At 35.7% G+C, this 24,809-nt stretch overlaps 1 protein-coding gene across 2 annotated transcripts in view; it reads right to left on the bottom strand.

The window, feature by feature from the left end:
• SRFBP1 (serum response factor binding protein 1) overlaps positions 1–24,227 on the bottom strand; it is a 61,819-nt gene extending 37,592 nt beyond the window's left edge. The window contains exons 1-3 of one of the 2 annotated variants that reach the window (XM_037165548.2): positions 24,142–24,227; positions 14,006–14,094; positions 12,654–12,726 (exon numbers count right to left, since the gene is read on the bottom strand). In XM_037165548.2, the coding sequence (XP_037021443.2) occupies positions 12,654–12,726; positions 14,006–14,085 (153 nt within the window). In that variant the 5' untranslated portion in view covers positions 14,086–14,094; positions 24,142–24,227. Of the gene's footprint in view, positions 1–12,653; positions 12,727–14,005; positions 14,095–18,318; positions 18,368–24,141 lie in introns of those variants that run through there. The other variant, XM_037165547.2, reaches the window with a different exon arrangement.
• Between the last annotated feature and the right edge of the window lie 582 nt (positions 24,228–24,809).

The following is a 24,809-nucleotide window of genomic DNA, read 5'->3' as shown; positions in this document are numbered from 1 at the left end:
TCATTTTAAAATTAGGTGTGTATAATGACTCAGTAAATGGTAATGGCATTTTCATCACTTTTGTCAACAAGGACCTGAAAATTTTCCTTTGATTCCAAATAGAACCAAGCAGGTTCAAAAACAGGGAATGCATATCACTTCTATTTGCCACAACCAGTCTAATTTAAAAGATAAAAACATTTTAAGGTCATCATAGATTTGATAGATATTTATACAAACACAGTCACAGTAAAAAAACATGACCCCTACATATTAAAAAAATGCAACAATGCTAAAGGTTACAGGACTTATTCAAAATACTGGCTTAAAGCTGTAGTATCCACACTCCAGGAAGCAAGCTAAAATTCCAACATGATGATCTGTTTCTAAATACTGTTGCACGTGTGTGAGAGATGACCATTGTATACTATAATGGTCTTTTAAAAATACTACTATTGACTTACTGTTTATCATTTCAAATGTCACAAGCTGAGTACAAAAGAGTATTAAATCAGGGCATCTTGTTTTGCCTTAAAAGGCAACAGAAGTTGTCCCTTTTTAAAAACTGAATGAGAAGTTAAGTTACCTTAGAGAACTAGCAATGGTGACTGTAAAATGAGCTCACCCATCCTTCTATTTCTGACAGTTAACATTAAAAACAAAAAAAGCAAAAACGACTCTGGTTATAGGCTCTTATTAGTAATAGTTTAGTAGCAGTCTACTTATCTACTGAGACTCAGAGCAACCTCAATATTCTACATATGCTCATAAAAGAAACTTTGCATTAAATGACAGTCAGCATCATTCCCTATATACCTGTTACTAGTGCTAAAGACAAAGAATTGAGTAAAACAACCTATTTTCTTAAGAAAGTCTCTGTAAGTAGTAGGAATGCCATGACAGCTGATTCATACAATATGAGAGTAGAAATATACAAAGGTAAAGGGTTTGTTCAGAAACATGGTGAATAATTCTTTGGGGGTCAAACTGGTGGTGTCAGAGAGTTAAACCAAAGGTTTGAAGCAATGTGTTCAGATGGGAGAGATGTGCAATAGATAAAAAGCCTGATCAAAGGCAAGCAGGCATGAAATATAGGTATGTTTGAACTTCAGTATAGCTGGTACAAAAGCATGGGGTAGGTAGATGTCACAGTTGAAGAAGAAAGGTAGCTAGAGTACAGACTTCAAAAGTTCCTGTGTACCTTACAGGACCAAATCCTCATCAAATCTGCATTGTAGAAAGGTTACCGGTTACAGTGCAGAAAGTGATTTGAGGGGTGGTGAGACCAGAGTGGGAAATAATAAGAACCTGAACTAAGAAGTGGTTACATATTTAGAAGATAAAAATAATAGATCTTGGTGAAGGACAAGATATGGGACTAGAAAGTAGCTGAAGTAGCTAAGGGAGAAGGGAATTCAAAATGATTCCTACTTTTGGCTTAGGAAACTAGATGAATCATAGTGTTAAAAGCAAAATTGGGAACAGAAAAGAACATCTAATTAGAGGTACAAGATGCTAGAATCTTCATTCAGATACTGACATCTTTTGTAACATCAGCTTACCTACCTTCTTAACCTTACAACGCATCAGTCTGTCCCCTCTTACCCTAATGCCACAGCTGACTAGACTTAGATCAGTAATGGACACCTGACCTGAGATAACCCAGAACTTGAGTCAGTTTGGGTTCTTCCCATGAGCAGAAGTCACAAAGCTTCTGGAGCTGATGTTGCCACTGTATGGTCCCTGGACATATATAAGGAATGAAAGCTACTTAGAGAACCAGAGAGAAGGTGAGTGAGAGAAAGCAGATTGATCAGGGTGGGGAGATGATGAGGAAGAGATGAGCACCAAGTGGAGGGAGAAGGGGCAGGAAAGAAACAGAGGGAACTAGCTGAGTTTCTGAGAGATTTCCCCATTCTGATTCCCATCCCTGCTGAGGTTTAAATTCAATGCTTACTCTAGGCTTCATAAGAAACCCCACAATCTTAACCCACACTTTTTAATTTAGCTCAGTGAACCATGCAAAATATTAAGTTTTGTGTGCACCTAGAAACCCTACATGGAGCTGAATATAAGAGTGCAGATTTTACAGCAAAGATTTTTTTTATCAGAGAGGTTATAAAGTGTCCGGAATATAAGTAGCCATGTTAGAGAGTATAAAGAGAGAAGATAAAGAATTTAGGGGGAACACCAGCATATAAGAGTCTGTGTCAATCTTATTCAAGGAAACTGATAAACAGGAAGAGAGCTAAACTGGGTGGGTCGCTGAGGGAATGGCAAGAGGAGGTGGAGACAACAGTGGCTGTGCCAGCAAAGGTAAAGATGCTATAGGGTAAGAAGGGGAAAGGAAGAAATGGGAGGCAGTTAAAAGACGATGATGGGTGTGTTAAGGTGTAAACTAAATAAGCTGATTAGCTGACAAACATCCCGATGGGGCAGAATCTGAAGCTGTAAGTAAAATAAGGCTTAAGTAATGAAGGAGGAAAAAGAAAGGGACATAGCACATCACCAGCAACTGGCCCTGACTAGAAAAAGAAGGAAGGAACTTTTCCTCTGGGACCAATGAGAACAAACTATCAGCCTGGGGTGACTTTGTTAAGAAACATGGACCTATACATTTTTTTTTAAAGTTTCACTACATGTTACTTTTCAAATACCAAAGTGTATCTGTCTCTTTATTAAGGCAAAGAAAATAAACAATACCCAAAGAAAATCATCATCATAAAAGGTTAGATGTTTAAAAAGTTCCTTATCCTATCAAGGGTAAAGGGCATAAATAAATAAAAGTTGCTGATTTAGTAAATTAGTACTTAAGTGGTATATGTATTATTGTAATGATATATAAAAATATGTCAATTACTGCTTTATAAAAATAAATACCAAAACCAAAGTACTATTTTGTATCTCTGATCATTACTGAAGGAGCAAGACAGTAAAGGTAGTAACCTCTAAAAAAGTGAGACTAAAGAATAGGACTTGGGAGCAAATGACTTTTTAAAAGACAATCTACTGAATCATCGCTTCTTGGCCTTTTGGCTAAGATCAGGTGAAGACAATCTACTGAATCATTCTGATTTTAAGAAGAAACTAAAACCTACAGAGGTCAAAGTTCATAACCTTAATTATACCTGAATTCTAAGACTCAGAACCCAGCTTTCAATTCATATCCATTACACTTTTTTTCACTGTATATTTTTCTATTACAATTTACCCCCACGTACCCTCTTCCACCTCCATTTGCTCTAAAGACTAACGATTAACCTGGTTCACCATTATAGTTACACAGCTGAAAATTTTAAACTGTCAAGTACAAAAAGAGCTTTATTCAATTTTTAAACTATTAGCAGCTATTTTCTTGCTAATTCTGTGGATTAACGGTACCATTCACTCCTCTCACAGTATTCAGATATCACAAGTTTAGGGCTAATTGTTACACAGAGTTTTCTCTGATTTTCACATTCAGCTACATTCTAATCCTCCAGAAAAATACATTAAAAAGATTAATATTATTAAAAATTAGTGTGTCGACCTGGCTGGTGTTGCTTGGTTGGTTGGAGCACTGTTACATGGACTGAAGTGTCACAGGTTCAACTGCAAGCGAGGGGGGTACACGCCTGGGTTGTGGGTTGGCTCCCTAGTAGCAGTGTATGTGAGAGGTGACCAGTTAATGCTTCTCTCTCACATCAGTTTCTCTTGCTCTTTCTCCCTCCCTTCCCTGTGTCTAAAAATCAGTAAGCATGTCCTCAGGTGAGGATAAAAGAAAATTACTGTAAAATATTAAAGAGCAACACACATTAAGATTTTCAGTACTCTCACAATATAAAAATGCACTTCTCACAAGCACACACATGTACATGCACACTCCACCCCTTATGCATATAGAATTTCTTCTTTCTACATTTTTGCTACACAATGAATATTATGTTAAGAAGGAAATTTTCTAATCCATGTTGCTTTAAAATCCTTAAATTCTGCACATGAATACATATGCATCTGTATGAAAAAACATTAAATAAATATATAAAATAAAAATAACTCTAGCCCTGGCTGGTGTGGCTCAGTGGGTTGAGTGCCGGCCTGAGAAGCCAAGGGCGGCTGGTTCGATTCCCAGTCAAAGCACACATCTGGGCTGTGGGCCAGGTCCCCAGTAGGGGGCACATGAGGGGCAACCACACATTGATGTTTCTCTCTCTTTCTTTCTCCTTTCTCTAAAAATAAATAAAAATCTTTTTAAAAATAACTCTACACTAGACACATAATCCCGTCTTATTTCATTTTCTCTACATTTAATTTTATGATCTGTAATTTAGTGATTTCTAAAAAAAATTTTAAAGGATAACATTAGGCACAATGTATAATTTTCAGTATTGTTTCTATAAATATTCTCATCTATCTTTATGCTTTAAGTGATTTTTAATAAAATGTATTCTTAAAAGTAGAAATACTCAGTCGATTTTAACATGTTGCCCAAGTCTGTGTGAAAAGGGTATACCAATTTTCATACCCATCAATAAGACTGCCTGAACATGTAGCAACATCCTCTCCAACAGATATTGTTCTGATCTCATTTAGTGCAGCAGCCATTAAATTTTACATTGTTTGGCCCTGACCTGGTAGCTTAGTTGGTCAGAACATTGTCCTGGTGCACCAAGGTTGCAGGTTTGATCCCCCTGGTCAGGGCACATACAAGAATCAACTAATGAAAGCGTAAATAACTGCAACAACAAATCGGTATTTCTCTCTCTTTCCCTTTCCCCTCCCTCCTTCTTTTCCTCTTTATGAAATAAAAAATATTATATTGCTCAGTCTATAAAATTACTTATGATTTAAGTTATCTATTTAATAAAGTGTCCAGCAGGAGAGGTATTACCAGTAACTATAGTAAGAGCAAAGTGAACAAATAGAGAAAAAATGTGATGGGGCAAGTAGAAAAAAAGAGCTAAATGGACCTGCAGACAGAACCATTCTCAATGGTAGCTGCACTGCCTAAACTCTTCTATAGAAATCTGTTACTTAGTTACCTCTTAGTAAAAATACTATCCTAAGCTGAAAGTTTGTTATTGGGAGTCTAAGGCTACCTAGAGGTTTCAAACAATTATTTATTACTTGATTTTTGTAATGCACTAGAGCAAAATAATCTAAATAAACTACAGATTTATAAAAGAGAATTCATATGTTATAGTATTGATTGCAGCTCCTATAGTCATAGAAGACCACAATGTCCAAGGAGTACGGAGCATAAATAAGAAAGATAAACAATTTGCCTCTTGCACACTTGGACCACTGCTTGTGGACTCTAGGTTTCAGACCTAAGGAGGAAAATATTTCTGTGAAAACAATTTCGGACTTTAGAGATTTAAACATCTTTTTACAGATAAGAAACAGGATGGGGAAGGAGGGAAAGGAGAGAAGGCATACTTAAGATCACATGAAAACAGAAAACATTTTTGGTTTTAATAGCATAGTTCTGTCAAGTAGGCTGAACCACAGAGGAACTATGACCTGAAACTTATCAACAATTATAACCCAATGAGTTTACAGTTCAAAAATAATATTGCTAATTTTAAAACGAGAGCGACAACATCAACAAAAACACCTAGCTCATCACCCCTTTCTTGAATGCTTTTCACTTGGTTTCCTAGGTACCATACACTCTTGGTTCTTTTTCACCTTCACTAGCAATATTTCCTCATTTACCTACCTCAAGTCTCTAAGTCCTAAGTTTACAGTGCCTTGAGGTGCTCAGCGTCTCTCTTAGATACTTAGTTACTTGCAACACTGGCTACCTCCATCTCTGGGTATGACAGACGAAAACACGAATGGATGGATATTAGGCTCCTCCCCACTCTACTCCCCTCAAACAACCAAACCATAAAACCTAGACATACTATAAAAAAAGCCCACTTGAAGATAAAAGAGAGAAAATGGAAGAAGACAGACTCTGACTGGGAGTCTAAGCTTATGAAGAAGATGCAGAGCTATGGAATAAGTCACCAACTCTTCAGAGCGTATGTAGCCTAAGGCTAACTGCAGTCTGCAGAGTTCGGGAGCAGAGGTAGCAGAGCCTGTTGAAGAGTGAAGCCAGTGACCTTATCCACTGAGAGCAGGAGAAAGAACCATACAAGGAAGCCCTAAACCTGAATCACTTGTGTAAGAAACAGATTCAGAGCAGCTCACTAAAAGGCAAAAGATATGAATTGAGGGCTAGAGTCCAAAAATATGTTTTTTTTAATTTAATTTATTGGGGTGATAGTGGTTAATAAAATAATACAGGTTTCAGGTGTACCATTCTATGACACATCATATATATATTATATTGTACGTTCACCACCCCAAGTCAAGTCTCTTTCCAACCCCATTTATGCCCCCTTTAGCCTTTACCCTCTTGTACCTCCACCCACCCCCTTTCCTTCTGATAACCACCACACTGTTGGTGGTGCCAATGAGTTTTTCCTTTTTTTACTTAATTCTTTCACCTTTTTCACACAGCCCTGCAACCCTCTCCCCTCTGACAGCTGTCAGTCTATTCTCAATCTACTTTGAAGTTAAAGCCAGACACAAAAATTAATTGCTGAAATAACTGTTCACTGGAGAAAAATAACCAAACCCAGAGTAATGTCCAAAGTACAATACAAAATTATCCAGGATATGGAGAACCAAGAAATAGAAACATTTTCCTCTCCACAAGCAAAAATGGCTATTAGCACTATCTTCAATAATGGAAAACAAACAAACCAACCTCTCAATGAATAAAATCTTGTCAGAGAAATTAAAAAATCCCGGCAGAGAAGCAGAAACATAACTGATTAAGCCATAAAGCATCAGTCACTGGGTGAAAAAAACTACAGGATATTCAGTTTCAGTCTCAAGATGATCATCTCACACATTACTTCATTATTGCAAACAGCTAAGTGCCTTTAAAATGGAGAAATCCGGCAGACAATATCTAAACCAAGTAACTAGAACTCAGCATAACCACCAGTTAAGAGACAAACTAGATGTATTACAAAGCATTATCACTATATTGTAGCAATATAATTTCTCTCTAAGTTTAAAGTATTTTCCAAGCCATTGGAGGGACACACAAACAAAAGAGGGCAAAAAAGCCAAAGGAAGGCTATTACACATGAGAGAAGGAAAAATTAAAACAGCTGTCCTGGGATTTAATCACTTCCTTTACCAGGAGAAAAAACTCAGGGACAAGTGGGTGGTGGAGTTTAATCTACCTGTTAATATGCTGATAACTGGTCCTCCTGGTAAACAGACTAATGATTTTTGTTATAAAGAAAGTCCTTATCTGAAGAATGCTTGGCAGGACATCACCTTGTTAAGAAAGCTTACAGTAAACAAACTCAGAACACAAGGATTTCTAAGGCATGGCACACTGGAGAATATTATATAAGCTACAGGGCCTTGGGGTACAGAATAGAAAAGCTTCAAATTCTAAGTGCTCTCTGCTATGAGGTAATAACTACATTTCCTATATAGAGATCTCATCTACTCTGGGCCAGAAAGTGCATGTCTGATGTAGAAAGGAAGGACCTGTGGAATCACATAGTTCCCAGATCTCTCCTTGGTTCACCTGTGCCTTATGATTTGCATGTATCCCTGAAAATATCAAAAAGTGGATTCTAGGTAATATCTATAATATGTGGGCCTGACTTGATAATATAATTTTTCTTTAAAGATTTATTTATTTATTTTTAGAGAGGAAAAGGGAGAGAGAAAGAGAGGAAGAGAAACATTAATGTGTGGTTGCACCTCACATGCCCCTATCGGGGACCCAGCCTGCAACTCAGGCATCTGCCCTGACTGGGAATCGAACCTGCAACCCTGTGGTGTACAGGCCAGCACTCAATTCACTGAGCCACACCAGCCAGGGCTGATATTATAATTCTTTGTGTTAGCTTACAAATGAAAGATGAAACTCAAAAGTAATTACGATCTTGATTAACAACACCACTAATACCACAACTTTTGTAGAATAAGTGAATCAAATATTAATTTGAAGCAACTGATACCAGTACACTTATAGGATAAAGGAGGCATGTTTTACCAATATGGCAACCTTCTTTTTAAGTATTCATATGAAAAAGAAATTAACAAAATCATAATATATAAAATCACAGAGAAGATTCCAATAATTTTTTAAAAAGTATATGAAACCAAAGCCCTTGGCTGGTGTAGCTCAGTGGATTGAGTGCAGGCCTGCACACCATAGGGTTGCAGGTTCGATTCCCAGTCAGAGCACATGCCTGGGTTGCAGGCCAGTTCCCGGCAGGGGATGCATGAGAGGCAACCATACATTGATATTTCTCTCCCTCTCTCCTTCCCTTCCCCTCTAAAGGTAAATAAATAAAATCTTAAAAAAAAAGTATATGAAACCAGAAATATCACAAAACTGTAATATATATAAGGGGGGACCCTAAAACACCTGGAATTTATTTATTAAAAAACTGGGCATTTATTCCTACATGTTTAAAATTCTTTAACATACAAAGTACTCTCCATCTGATGCAATACACCTATTGAGATGTTTTTTCTACTGTTCGAAACAGTTTTTGAACTCAATTTTCATGTTTTTCAGTGCTTCTGCCATTTTTTGTTTTACCTCTTTCACATGGGCAAAACATTTTTTTAGGACTTTTTTCATCCAGAGAAACAAACAAACAAAAAAAATCGCTTGGAGCAAGATCAAGTGATTAGGGAGGGTGAGGGACAGGGTCATGCTGTTTTGGTCAAAAACTGCTAAATACTGAGCAGGTATGGACAGGTGTGCTTGTAAATCACTCATCATGAAATGGGCAAATGCACTGAAAGCAACTTCAAAAAAAAATCACCTAAGCTGAATGCAGCCTCTTACAACAATGCCAGCTGGTACTCTGATATAGATGGATTCCTAGAACTTACCTAGTGGGGGAGCCTGTACAACAAGGAGCCAGCCCTCCAGAAGATAATTCTGGTTTTTTTCAGGTTCCCCCTTATATGTGACAAGCCTATAATCCAAGGGGTGCGCAGCCTAGAACCCTTCTAAACAAGTCCATTGATCCCTGGCTGGTGTGGCTCCGTGGACTGAGCACTGGCCTGCGAACCAAAGGGTCATCAGTTTGATTCCCAGTCAGGGCACATGCTTGGGTTGTGGGCCAGGTCCTCAGCAGAGGGTGCATGAGAGGAAACCACACACTAATGTTTCCCTGCCTTCCCTTCTCTCTATAAATAAATAAATACATAAATAAATGGATGTCCACTGAAATAAGATTGTGCATATTTTACAGAGTTGTGGTGATGAAACTCAAAAGATGTGATATAGTTATTATATTATTTTGATGATGTAATAGTTTATTTGGTTTTATGCAATACCTCCACAGATCATAATCTACACCACTTTTCCTATTTGTGATCCATCAATAACTACTTGGAAAGAGGCCATGAAGGAACATGAGATAAGATGATCCTAACAGCTGACAGAAGCTTAAAGGATGCTTGTAGTAATAAAGACTTGAGAATGTAAAATTAGAAAAGAGTAAAACAAAAGAGTTTCACAAGAAAGAGTAGAGGACAGACCAAGGTCTCACAGAATAATATTCAAGTTCTCACTGTATAGGAATACTCAGTATAGAGAAAAGTACTGGCCTCCGAGAGAAGGAAGTTAACAAAAAGGAGGCAGTTAACTGGATATATGTATGTAGCTGAGAGGAATTAAATAATCTGAAAACATGCTGCACATCTCCTTTGGGCCTTTTCTTTTCACAGAAGACACAAGTATAGATATATTTCAGAAGTTCTGATTTTACTGAAGCAGTACAATAAAATGGCCAAGGCCATTAGCTTTATAACCAGTTATGAAGCCTAACAACTATTTGACCATGGGCAGGTTGCTTAACTTCTTAAGCCATGGTTTCCTATTCTGTAAGACAGAAATGATGGTATCTACTTCAACGAGTAATGAATATAAAGCACTGGATAAATGAGGCATCTTTTACCTTATGGCAAATTTCTGTTTAAGCCCTTATACAAAGATACTAACAAATATAGTACCTGGCTCATAGTAAATACTCAGTAAAAGCTAGATGTATTTGTTACCTTTATTACTGAGGGCGGGATTTCTTGTATACTTATATTAATTTTACTGTCTGCCTTAGTTTTACTATCTCCTTATCTAAGTAAATAATTTAGTGACCTGTAAAAGTTGATCAGCTATTTTAATTTCAAGAAAAAGGAACTGTTTCAGAAGCCCTAATTTATACTAGTGTCAGAGTTAAAAACAGGAATACTATTAGAAAAGGCAGCAGAGTTGGTATTCATACATTATAGTCTATAAAATTAGAACCCATGATTTTATAGCATCGTAAAGATCAGCCCCGCCCCCCACCCCGCCATTTTTTCTTGGCCAGAAAAAACAAGCTCCCATTTCTAAAAATATCTCAGGTTTTCCCCTTGAGGAAGTTGTCTTGAAACAAAATACCCTATTATCACAGAAAGCAAGTATAGGACAGTATGTCATGAACAAGACTATAAAAATGTAGTGGTATATGAGCCAAGGAAAAAATTCATCTGGAAAAACGAATAAGTAGAGGTTTTTCTTCAAATTTAATTGAGACTGTGAGTTTTCTGTTCTGTGACTATTTCTTTGATACTCCCATGTACATGATAAACAGTTCTTGAAGAAATTACAAACGACCTTTCACTTAAAAAAAAAAGATGTATGTATTTGCCCATTTTACAAAAGTAGACCAATTTCATAAAAGAATCATAAATGAGGAATAAAATTTGACTTGGGAAATTTGACATAGAAAGCACTTTGCTTAGTCTTACCCCTTTTTTCTGGTTTTTATAATTAAATTTAATCCAGCTTTTAATAGCATTATAAAAAAAAGCTGAATTCACAGCATCCAGTTCAGACTATCTTAACCACTGCCATGAATTCAAGGAATGAATATTTATATATATATATAAATATTTTTACATATATATATATATATATATATATATAAATTTTATGAATTCCAGGATGATATAGGCCATGTATTTTAGCTTCCCACGAGGCGACTATTCCACTGTGGTCTTACATAACCACACACAAACAAAAAAAGCAATAGGTGGGGCACAGCAATGTTGTGAACCTATGAACTTCGTCACTGAGTCTCATCTGTTATTGCTGGCAAGGATGAAAAATAGAAGGAAACAAGTTTCGCACATAGATCAAATAGGACAACTTTTCTCTTGATTAAATAAAATCCATTACTGACAGTTACAAAAGGGAAGTATTCTAAAGATTAATGAATATCTTTTGTTTTCATAGTCTTCATACAGTGCACATTGGCCTATCATATATAATGTATCCTTTCCATGTCAATATAAAATCAGCAATTATATAGTTGCTCAAAGCCTCTGAATAATTTAGGACTACAAAAACGACTATTCAGAAGAAATTACAGGAAAAAATTTAGGTAAGGAATGTAATAATTTAGCAAGGACACTGGTTAAGAGAAAGTGAAAGGCACAAAGAGATATACAATAACTTCCCATCTTAGAGTTATCCTCAAAACAAAAATCTCTGAAGATTGTATTTCTCATAGGATTTCATGAGGAAAAAAAGGTATAGGAAAACTTCTAAATAATATGTAATCCAAAGTAGCACAATGACAATTAGGAGGCAAGCATAGAATATTTTGAGTGAGTGAGGAAAAAAGAGGATTAAAACTTTAGAAAAGATGCATCAAATGGATTTCACAAATTTTGCAGTCCTGTGAATAAAAATAACCTCACAAAAAAGTAAATACATAAAAACACTTTGTACCAAACAAAAACCACGTCCTCCCAGCTGTTTCTACTTAGATTAACTGTGATAAATAACTTTGACCTATAAAATATTTTACCATCTCTTGGAAAGGAAAAATTGGTGAGAAGCTTTGATAATCTAACTCAATTAAAATATTTTTACAGAACTCAATCACTCTTTTATCTATCTGAAAACTTGGAAGCTATACCAAAATATAATAGTCAAACATACGTGCAAAGTGACCCTGCAATTAAGATAATTGCTAGTACCAAATGTTGTTTTTAAGTTCTGCCATAAAACAGTCTCCCAGACATTTAATAGTATGTCATTTGGTAAATGAAAGTTTCCACAAAGTAAGAGCAGTGAGAAGACCTAAAAATTATACTAGTGAAGAGTCTGGCTGAAAGAAACAAAAATATGGATCATTTTGGCCCAACACTAATTTCACTTCGAGTCACTACAGAGAGTAAAATGCTGACACCACCACACAAAAATTTATTGAGCTGGCAATAGGTGAAGCATGATGTCAGCCACCAGTATCCCATCCGTAGTACCAAACAGCACGAACACTAACTCTTGAACTCAGTCTGCATGCCTAAAGTTACAGTAAAAATAAAAACCTTAGGCATGAGGGATTATTAAACATAGATGAGTTTAGTCTGGCATAGTTTTGACTCAAATTAGTCTAGCACTTTAACAAATTCAGTAAAAAAAAATATGCAAGCTTAAACACATTACAATTTTCTAAATGTGCTACATTCTTCACCAGACTCATAAAATAAGTCTTAGTTAACTTGCAATGACACTCAAAAAGTAACAAACACACAGAGAAAAGGCAGGCTGAGATGAAGAATAGAAACACAGGCATACACACACCCACATAAACCCTTACCTTCATGGCATGAATTTCTTCAAGTAATCGCTGTGCCCTTCTTTGGTTTTTTAACAGTGCATCTTCAGTACCCCTACAAAACACACATTACAGTATGTAGCCAGGTAGAGCATTTATTATAAACTCATTAACATAATGAAAACCCTTTTTATTTCCTTTTAAAAGGCATAATAAATCCCTAAATAACAAGCAATGTCATTCTGCATTGCCCTTCCAGCCTTTCAACGAATATCCTAATTCTATCAGTAATCCCATTTTTTAGCAAAATAAGTGTTGTCCTGGAATAATATTGATGATTATTACTACTGATAAAACAGTTTGCCTTCTAAATCCTTAATGGAAAGGCTAAATAAATAATACTCTTTAATTAGTCATTTAATAGCACACTGTATTTAACATAAGTTCCATAAGCTGTAGTTAAAGGTTGGATACACAGCCTTGGCTGGTGTAGCTCAGTGGATTGAGCGTGGGACTGCGAATCAAAGGATCGCAGTTCGATTCCCAGTCAGGGCACATGCCTGGGTTGTAGGCCTGTTCCCAGCAGGGGATCCATGAGAGGCAACCACACATTGATATTTCTCTCCCTCTCTCCTTCCCTTCCCCTCTAAAAATAAATAAATAAAATCTAAAAAAAAAAAAGCTTGGATACAATTTTATTAAATGAAAAAATGTGTTCCCTGAAATTAGAAGACATAAAGATGTTAGCTATCTAATTATATCAGAGAGGAAGGTCTAAATTTTCTGAAACATTTATGAAAGAAAGCACAAGAAATTAATCAGGAACAAAACACACTGGAAAACTTTGTAAGTATGCATACTTAAGGTGTAAGAACTATAAACATACTTTTTCCTCTAATACCAATGTCACTGAAAATACAAAATATTTCTTCAAAATATCAGATGGAACACAGTGTTTTGACAAATACTTCCCAAGGTACTGAAGATTTCAAAGTAATTAGCAATTCAAGAAATAAAATTATATAAAATCTTTATAACTGGTTCAAGGTATTACTAGATTTGCTAAACTATAACTTCTTAAAGTAAGTTCTAATAACACAAAATACATGCATAACCCCCAAGGTCTTCCATTCTGAACAAGCCAAAAAGAGACTTCTGAAAAAGCAGAAGAATTCATCATGTATTTGAAACAAATTTGGTCCACACCATGTAAGGACACGCTGACACAGCACATTCTATCTCATTCAGAGCCTCTCTAAATATTTTTTAAAAAGTGCTGTATGAGTAAGATATTTAATTATTCCTCCATGTCCCACCCTCAAATTTGGAAATACTGAATAAAAACAACTTTTGAAATTTTATTAGTCATAGGACCATTACTTTAAATGACTAACTTTTTTGACTTCAGTCTGCCAACACTCCTGACAAGCTTTCGGATAACCAGAACTCGGATTCTCTTCACTTCTTTCCTCATCTTCACAACCTTTAAAGAATAAAGCCAGAGTTATAAAGGTGATTAATTCAGGAAGAAATATACTTTAATTTTAGTGCTAATATTATAGACTAAGTCTGCCACTTTAACCACATTTTTGCTTAACTATATTCATTGTTTGAAGAAATCATACTTTTTCTGTAAACAGTGAAGGAATAAAGGAATACATCAATGTTTTTAAAATGTGTCTGAGGATCTACAAGAAAAAAGTTATCTTAAAAAAAGTCACAGCATTCCCAGTGATCAGTATTTTGATATTATACTTATTATATCTTGTTAGGCTTGGAACATAATAAACTAAGATCAGAGACCATATTAATCTTTGTATTCGTGTGGCTTAAGATAGAGCTTCACCCATAATGGTAGAAATTTAATTTATTGATTGAGTGTATTAACAAAAGCAAATGCATGAAAAGTTATCATATTTATAGAGTACCCCTTCTATGTATTTTAGCAATAAATTATTTGAGGCATAATAAATTATTTGAGCCTAACTTCAAAAAAAAAAAAAAAAGCCAAACCGCAAGGGCACATTGTGTGTGCTCACACACAGTGATACATGCTTTAAATCATTCCATTGGAGAACATACTGAATTCCAAGAACAAAAATATAGATAAGTAGATGGATAGACAGAGAGATGGACAGATAGGCCAAGAGATGACAATACTCTCGTGATAAAGAACTACACGTTAAAATAGTACTGAGTACAATGGAATGCTATCATTCTGAGTCCATGTTTTGTCTATCAACATGAGGAGACACACTCCTTACAATTCCTCCTGTAATGTCTTTCTTCTCCTCCTCTACTTTAGAAACTACATAACATGTAGTTTAGATATCATCTTTCCTGTGAAAGCTTCAATGCCTTCTTCAGTTAGAGAAAACCACTCCATCCTCGGGGTTCCCTCAAGGGAACTTTGCACTTAATATCTATTTCACTCACTGTCATTAATCACTGTGGCTGATTTTTTCTGTGGTTTATGAGCTTCTAGAGGAGGGGGGACTTGCAATATTTCATAGTGTTTTCTGTGTTTTGCAAGAGTACCTGGCAACACAATCCTACAAATTCTTCTTGACAAAAGAATAACAAGATCATTCTATTTCGTTATGGCTTTTGCATTTGGCTGTAATACCTTCTCTTTCCTTTCATGAGTACCATTCACCCCTCTTTTCCATTGAAGACACTGACAATCAAGTTACAATTTCCCTCCGCCCTAGGTTTTGCTATCATTCTGGGTGATGTAGATGCCCACGTGACAATGCGCCCCAATGTATCTTCACTTCTTGACTTCCTCTTTTCTAATGACCTAATAATCTCTTCCATCTCAGTCACCACTTACATGGTCACACTGTAGTAGTCCTTATCGTCACATAACCATTCCACTTCTAAAATGATCAGTTCAAATATTCCATTAGATTACAGCTGTTTCTATCAGCTCCACCCGCTGCAACAGTCTCTGACTTCAGTGGAATCAGCAATTCACTGACCCCTATACTTTTCCTGAAACAGTTACTCCTTTGCTTTTAATTTTCCTCCTCTTATCCAGTTTAGGTACCTGATTAACACTTGCCAATCCCTTTAGTTAATCTTGAATGAAAGTAACATTCTTAGTTCTTTATCCCAGTACCCCAATAGCCAGAAAATACTCAATATATGCTATCTACTATAAATTCGTAACTTACCTCAAATGAGCCCATATACTTCCTAGCAATCCTACATATTTTTTTGTCAATTCGCTCTACAGTAACTATTTTAAACCTTTACCTGGCTTCTTAAAAATATCTAATATTCATCTTGATCCCTCTTTTAATTTCATTGAGAAAATAAACATCAGATGGGAACCATCATCTAATACCATTAATAGCAATTTACTTGCATGACCCACCCTCTTCCACTAATAAAGCTGCAATATAAAAAACAATCCTACATACATGTATCTGAGGTTAATCTTTTAACTGTTTTGGATTCTGTCCTTTCTGCCATCCTAGAACCCTTACTATACACTATCCATTTACTCTAGCATTGCCAATCTCTTGAATGAATGTTTCCCACAGATTTTACTACACTTGAGTCATTTAAAGACAAGACAAACAAAACATCCTCACTAAAAAGTCCACCAGGGGCACCCGTCTTCAACTGCCAGAGAGCCAAGTGTTTAGAGATGTTCAAACTCGCTATATCCATTTGTATATGCCACATGATTCCACTTTGTGGAATTAAGTGTGTGGTGTCCAAGACACCAATGATTTCTAAACATCCCTGAATCCCCCCAAAATTTTCAGACTTCGTTTTATTTGAAATCTCAGTGGCATTGGCATTGCTGACCATTTCTTCCTTCAAACACTTATTCTTTGGTTTCCATGACACAAGGCAGCCTACTCTCCCGGTTTTCCTTCCGCCTCTCTAACCACTCTAGTCTGGCCCTCTTTGAAGGGCTCATCCACCTCTGATCTTAGCCACCAAGTGTCAAAGTTCAAAGGACAGTCCTAGGCCACCTCTACTTTTCATCAAACACTTTTTGGCCTTAAGTGATTGTATGCATGTATACTGTTTCAATTTGACACCTAAACAAAGATGAGTCAAAAATTGCTACCTTCAGCTGAGATCTTTCAGCTCCAGAGTCAAACATGCAACTGCCTACTTGACAGTTCCTTTGGAGTTTACTTAAAAGTCACTTCCACTTCACACTGGAACCCATGTTCTTTACCCTCAACTGGATCCCTTGTTTGGTATTTTATATTTCAAGGAATGGAATGATCTTTTCAGTTATAAAGTTAAGGCTCATTACAGATAGCTCTCATCTCTAAATCCCTCACAATGAATCTATTACCAGGTCCTGTTAATTTTATCTCCTAATTATCTCTTAAACTATACCACTTTTTTTTTTTTTTTCTATTTTGACCTCCTAGCTGTCATGGCTGAGTTACTGGTAACTTGTTCTCTAACATCCACTCTTACCCTTCTCCAATTATCCATAACTCAGTCAGAATACATCTATAATACACAGATGTCACGTAGCACATTTGTTTAACTCTCTTCAATGGTTTCCAATTGCTCTTAGGATGGCTACGCAGCTCCTTTTATGCTTTCACCCTTACCATGCTCACATCTACCACCAAGTCTTTACATGTGCTGTTTCCTCTGGTAGGTAATTCCTTCTCATGGTAGCTTGTCAACATTTTATCTTTCTGATTTTGGCCCAACTGTCATTTCTCAGTAAAGTCTTTTTATTTTTTTGGCCTCCCTGAGTCAAAATTCCCAATTAAAAGGATGTATGAGTGCTTACAGAACTTATTGTGAACATTATTTTAAGGTGAATACTTTGATTTTAATCTGATTATATTTAATGTGCCTTTCTCTTAATAAATTCTAAATTCAATGGACGTCAAGTGTCTTGCTTTACTCAACATTGTTTCTTAACATTTAACACAGTGGATAACATACAGTTAAGTGTGTCAAGTAACTATTTGTTAAATAGATGACCAGAAGAGTAGTAATACTCACTTTTTTATTCATTGTTTTTTTAAAGGTTTATTTTAGTTTTTCATTAGAGAGAGAGGGGAAGGGAGAGGGAGATAAAAACATTGATCAGCTGCCTGCAGCTGTGACTGGGGATCAAACCCACAACCTAGGCATGTGACCTAACCTAGAATCAAACCAGCAACCTTTGGGTTACGGGACGATGCTCCAACCACATGAGCCAACCAGCCGGGGCATCCAGTCATGGTTTCAAACGAAGAATACAATAACAGAATAATCAGGTTTCTCTTCCACTAAATATGTTAATCTCTTTGGAATCTGTTTCAAAGTTAGAAAAAAATCATACTTGCATAAACAAAAAGCCATTTAATCTAAGTTTAAGTGGGGGGTAAAAAGGATTGCTACATTTCATAAGCAGCCTGCCTAAGAGAGGTTTATGATTCCTTTTTTGAAAGTTAAATAATTCATAAAATAAATTAATATAATTTTTGCCTTAAAATATATTAACAAATTTTTCTAACTGCTGTAGCATGCAGGTGCACGAGATTATATACCATTTGCTAACCACTGTTAACCAAACTTAACTAATAAGCATGGGCAGAGTTGGTCCTCGGTTACATTCCAATCATGGGAAAGCTAGACTCCAATTTTAAAATTCCAATTTAAGAAGCACTATGTTTGTCATTACTGCATAAGGGAATCTAAAAGCAAAGGGAATGCTTCACGTACTTACTTTCATGCCAATGTCAAAAATGCTTTTCTAGGTTAACTTTCTCAGCACTTGCGTACAAGCAGGAGAAAAAATTGGTTAGTATATTTAAAAAAGAAGTATATTATGTAAAAACTGAATTACACTTTTATTTGTCTTACAACTGCTCAACCCAAGCACTAAGCTTTCTCCAAGTGTTTAAATTTACTTTTGCAAAACTGAAACAGCTACTACCAGTAGCCTTTTAACTAGGACTAAAAGGGGTGCCAAATTATAATGCTGGTTGACAGATGACCAGGAGTCAATAAATAGGACTAAAACAACCAATACCATCAGAAAGCCATAATATACACTTTGATGAATTCTCCAACCAAAAGCAAATAGAAGTATCATTGTTAGAAATACAATAAGAGTATGATATCTGGCAAGGAAAGAAGGATAGAAATGTGAGCAAAGAGGCTTAATAATGGAAACAAAATGTGCTGACAGAGAATAAACAAAGTGAGAGAAAAGTGGAAGGAAGGAGTTTGGAGACAGAAATTAAAGAACAAATTGGATGATCATTATCACCAAGACTGGGAAGCCTAAGCTAAGGACTTCCTAATACCAAAAGAATGCATTTAATAGAGCAGAAGAGTTAATACATACACACACACATACATACACACACTTAAGTGAACCTAGACATACAGAGGTCCTCAGTTAATCTGGTAAAATCTAAACATAGTAATGTAACATGAATCTCTCCTTGGATAGATGGTACAGAAATTACACCTAAAATAGGTGGAAAGCTAATATACCTACTTGGAAAAAGACCATGTAAGCATATGGGGAAGAGAACATAAGCACAAGAAAGAAAACCACAAGACCAAAAGCTGGCTGTGTTCAACTCAAGGAGATTCCAAATTATACTAGAATAACTCAATTATAGGGACAGATGTTTCACAGCCCAACGCTGAATCATGCAATTAAAATCTTCCCTGTGGTTCTATATTCCAAGCAGCCAATGTAGATCAGTAGACAGGAAAAAAAAAAGTTTTGCAATGTGAGCATCACTGTCTACATTAGACGTATTTCTTAATAAACAGGCTTTCTCCTTAATATAGTCTCTTATAAGCTTATGGTTAATGTGAATTTGCTTTTGAGAGAATGAGCTATACTTTGGGGATGATAATGAGAACAAGTTTCCAATCTACAAAGCTGAGAGCAAACTTTGGTCCACAAAGTAAATACTACTTTGAAGTGATTTTTTTGTATTTAAATATTTTTATTAAAAGTTTAAAATAGGTGTATTTAAATTATGGTTATTTCCATTTTTAAAAATTAACTTATTTTTCAATAACTGTTGACATACAACTTGTACAACATAATCATTTATATACTACATAAAGTGTCACCCCAATAAGTCTAGTACTCATCTAACATCATACATAAATAGTTGTTACAATATTATTGACTATATTCCCTATGCTGTACTTTACATCCCTGCGATTATTCTCATAACTGGCAATTTGGATGGGATTTGGGGAATGGGTGAGTTGACTCTTAGTTGACTCTGCTAGATGGTCAATTAGCCAGCTTCTCTTGCTAAAGCACTGATTTTGCCATTCATTTGAATTAACCTGTAACAAAAACTCATGGATAGAAGAAAACAATTACTCCAAGAGCTAGTACTGTTATAGGGGAGCTTACACTGCTAAGAAAAATCTGAGTTAATCTGTGTTTCTTATAATACATGAAAACTTCTGGTTATTCATTACTCACCCATCAGATTGGCAAAAACAAAAACCTATGACAACACGTTCTGCTGGTGAGGCTGTGAGGAAATAGGCACTCTCATGCATTACTGGTAGGAATGCAAATTGGTATACTCCTTCCAGAGGAAGCTTCATCAATACCTAATAAAATCCTACTTCTAGGAATCTAGGTAGAAGACACCCGCCCAACAATAGCAAAAGGTTAGGCACAAGACTATTCATTGTAGTGTTCTTACAAAATGTTGCATAGGAGATAAAATATTATACAAAGTATACACAAAGTAGTACTTTTATTTTTTTTAAAGATTTTATTTATCTATTTTTAGACAGAGGGGAAGGGAGGGAGAAAGACAGGGAGAGAAACTTCAATGTGTGGTTGCCTCTTTTGTTCCCCACACCGGGGCGCCTGGCCTGCAACCCAGGCATGTGCCCTGACTGGGAATCAAACCAGTGACCCTCTGCTTTGCAGTCTGGCGCTCAATTCACTGAGCCACACCAGCCAGGGCACAAAGTAGTATTTTAAACCAATGTGATAGATCTGCATGTATTATCATGGATAAACCTTAAAAATGGTGGAAAAAGTGACTTTAAGAGTAATTATGTATAGGATATGGCATGCAAAGTTTAAAAATAAACAACACTGGGTATATGTATGGGTATATATATGTTACTAAAATTATGAAAACTATGGATTAGAAAATAACACACTAAAAAAGTAATAATTACTTCTGAGGTTGAAAATATCATGGGTGGAATTAAGGACTCTAATATGGCAAAATATTGACACTTGCCAAATACAGGAAATAGATTACAAGGACATTTGTTGGATCACTTTCCATGTATTTGAACTATTTCATAGTTAACAAAGTTAATTATGGTTTTACACAGAGGACTTAATTGGCCATTATTGTTTAATTATACTTCCTTTTTACTTCCGATGAGCAAAAATTTAAAAATTCTACATTGCTTGGTAATTATCTACAACTTAATCATTACTGAGAATATGCTGCCACCTAGCAAAACTTCCCAGAACAGTTTAACAAAAAACAAAAGTTTCTCTTTTTATGGATGGACCCTAATTTACTATTTCAGTAAAAATTATTAAAAAGAATTACACACTCAATTATGAAACAGGAGCTTTGCAACTTCAAAAGCACAAATATAGTTTTCGATGTTATTTTTTACGATATGTGGACACAAATCATTTTGCTTCTACATTTACTACCTTATAGAAAATTAAAAGCAACTTTCTTTAAAAAAATATTTTACTGATTATGCTATTACAGTTGTCCCAATTTTGCCCACTTTCTAATGGGCTTGTTGGTAATCTACTATCATGAAAAATGTCATTTTTATAGAAAGCCCCTGGGCGTTGAACAGAATTAAAGTACCTTATCAGATTGTTTCATCTCCTAATATTGAGTTTATATACCATTGCTACCCAAAGAAATAGATGACTGGAACAAAATTAACTCTGGTTTTGCAAATTCATTACTCACTAAAAACATTACTCACTAAAAAAACAATGTAACTTGTCTTCAATTTTGCATCCTTTCTGTAGTTCTAATGAAAAGGCAGTAAAAAAAAATCTGCATGTAAGAGAGCCCCCCACCTCGTTTGAATATTAGATTCAAGTTGAGCTATCATATGGTCATCTGTCCAACTAGTATTTAATTTTTACTACCTATAGACAAGGCGCTATGCTAGAGGTTATGGAAGTTGCTATAATAAGTCAGTTAAATATTTTCCCTTCAAAGTACAATTAAAGCACGAATGAAGATAAAGCACGGATTAAATAATCATAAGATGAAAAGTGATGACTTATTTTTTTTTAAGGTAAAGTTTTACACTACTTTAGAATTAACACATTTTAAGGACCCAGAGTTAGGATGTATTCCAAAACTATAAGCCTAAATTTATACTTGGACATTTTTTAAAAGAATGGAATTATTAAGGGTAGAAGACATTGAAAGTTAGCAGAACAGGTGCCTCTGGAGGCAGGCTTTTATTTTCACAAAAGACATTTTGGGTAATTAAATATACTGGAATTTTTAAAAGAAACACTATAACAAAAATTTGTAAGTAATTCAATCAAATAAGTCACAGATAGGAGTACCAACATCCCAAAGATAATACCAGAGATTTACAAATGTTTGGGAATCTGATAAACACCTAAGGACTCTTTTCCCCCCACAATGAAACATATGTGTTGTGTGTGTCTAATTAACAATTCCAGGCAGTTTTAAGATCCCTAAAATACATTCCTGGGTCTCAGTTAAGGGGAGCTAATTTATTGTTAAAATGATTTCTCAAACTACTCATTCAACAGACAGGTACTGAGGATACAACACAGAACAAAAACTTACAGTCAGGTAGAGAATATAAGAAATCTCTCACACATTTTCATATACACACTAAGCAACTATTACAAGCACTAAAAAGAAGTGAATGGTCCTACAAGAGCTTACAAAAGAGGAAAATGAAAAGTCAAGAATGCTTTCCCTGAGAAAGTGACAAGTATAAATATGAAATGTACTAATGAAACAGTTCAAAGGAAGAGCACATGTGAAGGATCTGTAAGGCCAGAGTAGTTGTAGTACAGACACAGAGGTGGGGTGTCGGGCTGCAGAGTGGTATAACAGAAGAGGGGGAGATTGGCCTTATTTAGATAGGTCTTTACCAAAAAGCAATGGAAAACCACCAAATAGATTTTAAGCAAAGCAGTCAGTCACATGATTAGATGTGTGTTCTGAAGACAGTACTCCTGCTACAGTGTGGAGATGAGACTGGAGGGTGAGAAGAACCGTGTTTAAGTAGCTGGGAGACGAGTGCAGCAGTGCTGAGGGAAATACAACTTGGACTAGGACAGGGGAGGTGATGGAAAATAATGAAAAAGATCTGAAAGATAACAGTGAATTTTAACTCTTTTTCAGATACATTTCTTCCTTGCAGAAGTTGTCAGGTAAATTCTTTTTATCAGTTTTCTATAAGATGGTTTCTCTTAGATTTTCACAAGCTATTATTTTGCAGTAATGACATTAGGCATTTATCAGTCATATTTGCCTTAGTTCTTTTCCTAATTGATTTTGTCTTTTTTTCCTTTTGGAATGTTTTTTTCAAATTTTATGTACACATATCTGTATTTGTTTTTTCCCTTTGCAGTTTTTCCCTTGTTAATTTAAAATTTAAATTATTTTTTCTTTCCCACCTTCATACTAGAAGATAGAAGATTTACTTTAGCATGGGACATGTGAACTTCCTAATTTGATAAGTTCACTTAGTCATCCAGCAAACATTTATAGCGCACACACGTTTTAGTTGAAAGACATACACACAAAAAGAAACAGGTAAACAAGTACTTTCAGAGTAGAAACCACTCTGGCTGCATAAAGAATAGACAGACACTTAGCCCAAACTGAGGTGAATTAGTGAAGACTTCCTAAAGGTCAAATTTTAACTATTTTGAACAGGTTAGGAAATGAGCTAAGTGGTAAAAGAAAGTGATTAGATTAGGAGTGGTATATGTCATTACCACTTTCAGAGTAATTACGAAATTGAACAGGAACTCACTAGTATTTTCAGTGAACTCTCAGGGACATCACTCCAATTAAGGTCTTTTACACCCCATAGGTAACCTAACGCAAAAAAGCCAAAAAACTTTCTTGGAACTAGAACGAGCTTGACAGATGTTTATGAATATATGCTAAACACCGTTGGAATTTCCCTCTCCAATAAATCCTGTGCTCCACTGCCAAGCCGGAATCCCAGCTTGTATCCCAGCAGGAGGTAATATATTTCATTTTCATTTCCTTCTTCATCCCACAAGTCCTCATCAACGGAGAGCTATCTAATCCTATACCAACCGAGTGGTTGGTTTCCTACTTCCCTTCCATGCTCATACTGGTCCACCTGCCTGGAGTGCCTTCTTTCCCTCCAATGAATCACTGACTGAAATTCCTGCACAATACCTTTAAACACTAAGAATAAATACTACATTAACTTCATTTTGCCTTCTTTGGAAACTTTTCTGCATTACTAGTTTTCTGGGCATTATTCTGCATCATAGGTGAGTGCTGCTTGCTTTACTTACCTAAGTACAGGTTGCTTGAAAATAGAAAGTATGTCTTACATGACTGTGTAATATAAACAGTGAGTTGTTCATATATATTCACTGAATAAAGAGGATAAAGAAGTTCCTTCACTGTAGCTGTGAGATCCTCATTTGATCCTTGCTTTTCCAGCTTAATTTCAGCCTTCAGATGACTTACGACTCCCTTGAATAGAAGCAGAAAGTGGAAATAGAAATAGAATGGTGGCAGAAATGGTAGCCTGGTGACATCAGCATCTTATAGTGGAGGTGATGAGAGCAAATGTTTAGTAAGACTGGATTTAAAAGAACGAGAGGAGAATTGAGGACAGTCAGTATAAACAAGTCAAAGTTGAGCTGTAAACAGAAGCAAAGAAATAGGACAGTAGGTGGAAAAGAAATATGATACTGGAGGCGTGTATCCTCATAAAATACACAAGCTTTTTCCAGATTAGAAATTTCGTAGCAGAAGCTACCTAAGGCAGGTATTATATAGAGCTTATTACCTGCTGGACCCTGTGCAAACACTTCACATATGCCAGTTAATTTAATTCTTACAACCTTGTGTGATAGGAACTACTACACCATCACGAGTTTCGTTTAACAGAGAATACAGAATATACACATGAAATAAACTCCCCAAAGTCTTAAGTCTGACATCCAGAGGCAAG

This window comes from Artibeus jamaicensis, unplaced genomic scaffold (assembly GCF_021234435.1).
Source record: "Artibeus jamaicensis isolate MK-2021 breed Jamaican fruit bat unplaced genomic scaffold, CSHL_Jam_final contig_402, whole genome shotgun sequence".
NCBI lineage: Eukaryota > Metazoa > Chordata > Mammalia > Chiroptera > Phyllostomidae > Artibeus > Artibeus jamaicensis.
This window is presented reverse-complemented; position numbering and strand designations above follow the sequence as displayed.